A 6000-nucleotide genomic window follows, 5' to 3' on the forward strand; every position below is an offset into this window, starting at 1 on the left:
GGTTAGTTCCACGGGGCCCTGGAGACGCGGCCGGTTTGTAATGCCTCCAGTGGCCCTGCTGGGGCTCGAACCGGCGACCTGAAGGACTTTGTCCCAGGCCTTTACCAGCTGAGCTACCCCTCAGGGTTCTTTACACCGCACTAATAATACTTGTACAAGTAAAATATAATGGTAGGGGTAGTTTGGGAAGAGGGATTAGAGAAATAATACAAGTATTAACTAACTTTAATACTATTTAATCTCTTGTTTGTTTGTATTTTTAATCTTATGTAAGCATTCTCTTCAATACTAGTATTGTTTATAGTACATAATAAACCATGTCATTAGTAATAATACGGAAATTATTCCTATTCTATTCAATATTGTTTTTTCTCTAATGTACCTTATTCATTTAATAAACAAACCAAATACTGAACTCAATATTACTAATATATCATATTCAGTATTATTCCTATACGCTATACCAAACAACTGATAAGTGCCTTACCTATTCTCACCATAAAGGATGGGAACATTTGTCAAATTTCTAGCACTCTTGGTAAATAACAACACTTTCTGGTAACCATCTTATATTTATTTAATATATAAGCTAAAGATCAAAGGAGTTCTAAAAAGATGCTTTAGTCTGCTTTAATTACCCTTTTAGATATGGTTGTTGATCAAGAAAGAAGTAGTATAGTGAACTAACTTGGAATCTAATCTTGATATGGAGACAAACAAAATGCCATAGTACTATTTAATATCACCACTAGATTTATTCCAAGTACAAAGTACCCTTGTTGAAATCATGTAAAAGAAGACAAATATGAAAAATTCTGCTTAAGACAATATTCCCAGAATTTACTTTTCTTAAAGTCTGATAAAAGCAAGAATTCCCAAAAGTAATTTTGACTAACATCAAGAAATTATGTCCCTTCATTTGATACAGTAAAAGTTATTTCTTGGATTCCCCTTAAACCATATACAGCTTCATTTCACACTTACAAGACTCACTCTTTGCAAATTGAGTTTAAAGATTCAATCTTTTCTCTTATATTCTTAAGGACACAAAAACACAACAATATTCTTGATTAGTAATGTCTTTTTCAAGTGGAAGATCGACAGGGCAATCTTATAATGGAATTGTTAGAAGGATGGTTAGTCTTCCTCGTAGTATAATGGGAGGATTTTCAAGAGTAATGGATCAAGGAATGGACTTAATGAGAATTGGAGGAAGAAGAAATCATCAAGAACAATTACCTCATCCAAATTTTCCTTACCAACACCCTTATGAATTCCCTTTTCAAGATTCATTTGATTTTCCTTCAATGGTCCAAGAAGAATGGGCATTTTTGAACAATTTTGAGCAAGAATATGGAACTGAGCATCCATTTTTCTATGCTTGTAAGTTTATGGATGCACTGAAGATAGCAAAGGATGAGCACAAGTTCTTGTTTGTGTACTTTCACTCTCCACAACACCCTTTTACTCCTCCTTTCTGCAGTGAGACTTTGTGTTGTGATCTTGTGGTGCAGTTTCTTGATGCAAATTATGTTTGTTGGGGTGCACTTGCTGATAGAGGGGAGGGGTTGCAGATGGCTACAAGTCTAAGGGCTTCAAGCTTCCCTTTTTGTGCCCTTGTGGCTCCTGCTCCTGGAGATAGCATAGCTGTGCTGCAACAGGTGAACTAGAGTTGGTTATTTTCAATTTCAGTTCATTTTTTGTTGTATTGTCCACCTATTTGTATAAATATTGTGTATAACTCCAAGACGGTAATAGGTTCAAATGTAGAAACAACCCGGTACAAGATATGTGTAATAGACCCCACTATGGTCCAACCATTTCCCCAAACTCATACATAGCGGGAGCTTAATGTATCCAACAACCATAAAAATGAAACAGAAGAAAAAAAAACTCCCCTGCTTCAGGATTGATGAAATGACTTAGATATCTGTAATAAGACTCAACTAGAATTCAGGGAAAGCGCACCAAGGGTGTGGACTGGGCACCACGAGGTCGTAGGTTCAATTTTCAGAAGAGACAATAAACTAGGCGATTTCTTCCTATCTGTTCTAACCTTGATGGACAAAGTTACCTAGTCCCTGTTGTTGGTGGGAGGTGTTAGGTATCCTGGGGAACTAGTTGAGGTGCTTATGAGTTGGCCACGAACACCAAGGTTATCAAAAAACATATCAGGGAAAGCACTAACAAATTGCAGAAAGCAAAAGTTTGGCAAGTAGTAATATGTCTTCACTATCATGAGTTGCAGTTCGATTTTGAATAAGCTATCAACCTGATATATAATCCATTAGCATTGAGGAAAAGTACTTCTATTCAATTTAGTCAACAATTTTTATGAAGTGGGTGATGTACTCTAGAATATGGTACTTACACTCTTTTTTTTTTTTTCTCACTTGCTTTGAATAGTTGGAAGGTCCAGTTTCTCCAGCTGAATTAGTGGAGATATTACAAAGAACAATGGAAGAACAAGGATTGGCTTTTGGCAGTGGAAGGGTCAGAGAGCAGGAAAAGTTAAGGGCGGATCGTCGACTAAGGGAAGAACAAGATGTAGCTTACATTGCATCTCTTCAGATTGATGAGGTCCATTTCTGTTTATTGTATTACTAGCTCTATATTTCTTCTTATCAAGAAAAAACTGGATATCAAACCAACTTCCTTCACTTTTTTTTCAGGAGAAAGAGAAATTCAAGAACATAATGCCCTCGCAGCGGAATTCAAAACCAGAACATGTTCCAAATAAATCAAATCAAGAGAAACCTAAACAAAATCCAACACAGATCCAATCCAGTAAGCAAAAAGAAGCTACTTCTGCCATAGCAACTACGCAAAATCCATCACTATCCCAATCTAGCAAGAAAAAAGATTCTATCTTTGCCAAAACAATTATGCAAAATACAACACAATCACATTCAAGCAAGAAGAAAGAGCCTACCAATGCAACAGCAGGGGAAAATGCTCAAATGACTCAGGTAATATCTCTTGGTGTTGCATATGAGTTATATATATTATTGATGGTAGTAAATTACACAATCAGGTCGTTTAAGAGGTAATTGTAAGTATCTCTATTTATAAATAAGCATGATTGGTAACTTAGATTAAATGGCAAGTAACATGTCAGTGTATATAACTTAAAATCCGTGACATACTGATAATTGGTATATATGTACCTTGCGCGGATACTCACTTTCTTGATGAACTCGTGCAGATTGCAATTCGGTTTCCAAATGGTGAGAGGAGGGAGCAGTGCTTCTCATCAACAGACAAGATTCAAGCAATTTTTAGGTACGTCGATTCACTAGGATTGCCTGGAGTTGGAAATTACAGACTGATATCAAACTTTCCAAGGAAAGTGTATGGTGTGGATCAAATGGGAGTAACACTCAAAGATGCAGGCCTTCATCCTAAAGCAAGCCTCTTCTTAGAGCTTCTTTGAAGTCATAATTAATCGTCATAGCATCAAAATATTTGGTATCATACTCTGTACCAAAGCGTATATGACATTTATACGCACAAATTATACATTACTATTTGTATGTGTTTAACTGTCTTTGGATTATATAGTTCTCATATCGTTAACAAGAACAAGATTTAAGCAGTCACAGGACATCAGGTTCATTTCAACTCAGTATGTTCGAACATAAATTTATGTGCAAAAAATTAGTATTAAAATTGCAGCAGATAGTATGTCTGTGCCCTAAGATTTATGTTAGGATAAGTTCAACGCTAAGAATTACAATGATTTATATGATACTCTATAGTCTATACATATTTGTTTTGACAGTATTTCATTAATTTTCTTACGTAAATCATTAATTTTAATGATAAAATCATTACTCATGTATTTCAGCGATAAGCATAGAGAAACTCATGTATAGAGAAAAGTTGATGATTTTAATGATACACTCATACATTTGATGTTGATTTACTATGCAGTTAGGGGTGTCAAATGAGCGGGATTGAACTTGATAATATTAAAATGATTTGAAATAAAAAACTGATTGGGTCATGATCCCACTATCACAAAGGATGTGGTGCAGTTTGGGGTGTCAAATGGGTGGGGGTTGAAATTGAAGATATTAAAAGTATTGGTTTGAAATAGAAAACATGTTGGGTCATGATCTGCACAAGTTTACTTTGGGCTCAAATGGATTAAACTCAAATGGGTTAAAAATTGGGTTGGGTCATGACTCGTCCAATTTGACCAGTAAATCTCAATAATTTTAACACATTGTACTTTTATAATCATAATTTGAATTTCAAAAAAAGTTACAAATGAATAGATAAATCCTAGAAGATACAAAAAGATAGTGATCCATACAATTAATATAGGAACATACATTACATCAATGCAAATAAAGAATCTTAAAACAGGTTGAAATTAGGGATTAAATTGGGCTCAATTGAAAATTCTTTTAAAATGGATTAATATTTAAGTGGATTGAGATTGAACACAATTCAAATTATGTTAAGTCTAATTCATAAAATTTTAGACAAGTTAAACGAGTTACCTGCATTTGAACTCATTTTGACACCCTAAAGAATGATTTACTTAAAGAAGCTACTGGAAGGTTTGTACCCTCTTTATCAATGTCTTAAGAAAATCATATTCCATAAGGCTTAGAAGGCATCCTTAAATTTAAAAAATTCACAAAATTTCTATAACAATTAGTGGAATTCACTTCACGAATTAAAATTAATATTAAAAAAATATAACACCATTAAAAAAAATATTAACCATAATATTAAGTATTATCAAATTTTAAGATAATTGAATAAACTTTTTTTTATTAAGAGTCAATTGCAAAGTGACTAAAGATACTTTACAAAAAGAAATTAAATTTTTGATTTTTAAATAAATATTTGATAGACGATAATTCTTGTTATCCAATTTTGATTTTCCAAATAAAAAATAAAAAATAAATTCCCTACATGACTTTTGATTGGAGAGGGTGGATTTGGACCAGTTTACAAGGTATATACACTGAAATTTGTTGGAACAGTAACTAGTTTTTGCTTAAATTAATGTATCCGACACGACCTATTCAACGAAGAAACCTTTCAGATTTGATTCAAAAACTTTTGTCAAAATTTTGGATAAGCGAGGTGAGTTATGAAGGATACAAAAGTGATGGAATTGTTGTTGGACAAATGATTTCCTTTGTGAATCTTCTAGTTCATTGAAGATCCTTTCAATTTTGATTCAAGATTGTCGAAAAATTTGAGATTCAAAATTCTTCTCCCAGTTCATTGAAGATCCTTTCAGTTTTGATTCAAAATTGTTGAAAATTTTGAATTTCAAAATTATTCACCTAGTTTATTGAAGATCCTTTCAATTTTGATTCAAAATTATCGAAAATTTTGAGAAGATACATCATGGATCCTTTCAATTTAAATTGATAAGTGTTGTATTTCTACTAGATACATTAAATAAGAAAGTGTTGTCCATAAGATTTTAGGTTTGAGATCGATACATTATTGTTTGGTAATTATAATGTATTAGATACATTTAGTATGAATTTGAATTTACATATCATGCCTAAACTATTAGTGCATGATACATTATATTTTATGTATCTTATTTTGTTTGAGAAATACTATAGTTTGTTTTATTTTTAAAACATTATACAAGTATTTGTTCCAAATAGCATATTTTTTGGTGTGTGATACATAACATAAAGTTTATGTATCAAGTACATTTATATTGAATATGATAAACACTAATCGAAGATTCAACAATATTAGAGTTATGTATTAATACCTTACATATGAACATGATACATTGCATAAAACAAAAGCTATTGTAGCAGTGATGTATCAGATCAGTGATAACACTAAAAAAAACTAATTTAAGAATCAAAATAAGCGAGATACATTGAAAGTAAGCCCAAAAAACTGAAAGATCAACCAACGGAATGAAGTGTATCAAGACCGCCATTAGAAATTCTTGGAACCATTTCAAATGCACTCCAAGATGAACTATGTGCATTAGCAAGGTTTTTC

At 32.6% G+C, this 6000-nt stretch overlaps 1 protein-coding gene across 1 annotated transcript; it reads left to right on the forward strand.

Annotated features, from left to right (window-relative positions):
• Window positions 1–1037: 1037 nt before the first annotated feature.
• Window positions 1038–3530, forward strand: LOC125831575 (plant UBX domain-containing protein 10-like). The gene is made up of 4 exons (XM_049510736.1): window positions 1038–1661; window positions 2407–2580; window positions 2673–2969; window positions 3206–3530. Exons 1-4 carry the CDS (start codon window positions 1077–1079, stop codon window positions 3431–3433), a joined length of 1284 nt encoding a protein of 427 aa, XP_049366693.1. The 5' UTR covers window positions 1038–1076; the 3' UTR covers window positions 3434–3530.
• Window positions 3531–6000: the final 2470 nt, after the last annotated feature.

The sequence above is a fragment of the Solanum verrucosum genome, unplaced genomic scaffold (genome assembly GCF_900185275.1).
Source record: "Solanum verrucosum unplaced genomic scaffold, falcon-dt-bn FXZP01000049.1, whole genome shotgun sequence".
Classification (NCBI taxonomy): Eukaryota; Viridiplantae; Streptophyta; class Magnoliopsida; order Solanales; family Solanaceae; genus Solanum; species Solanum verrucosum.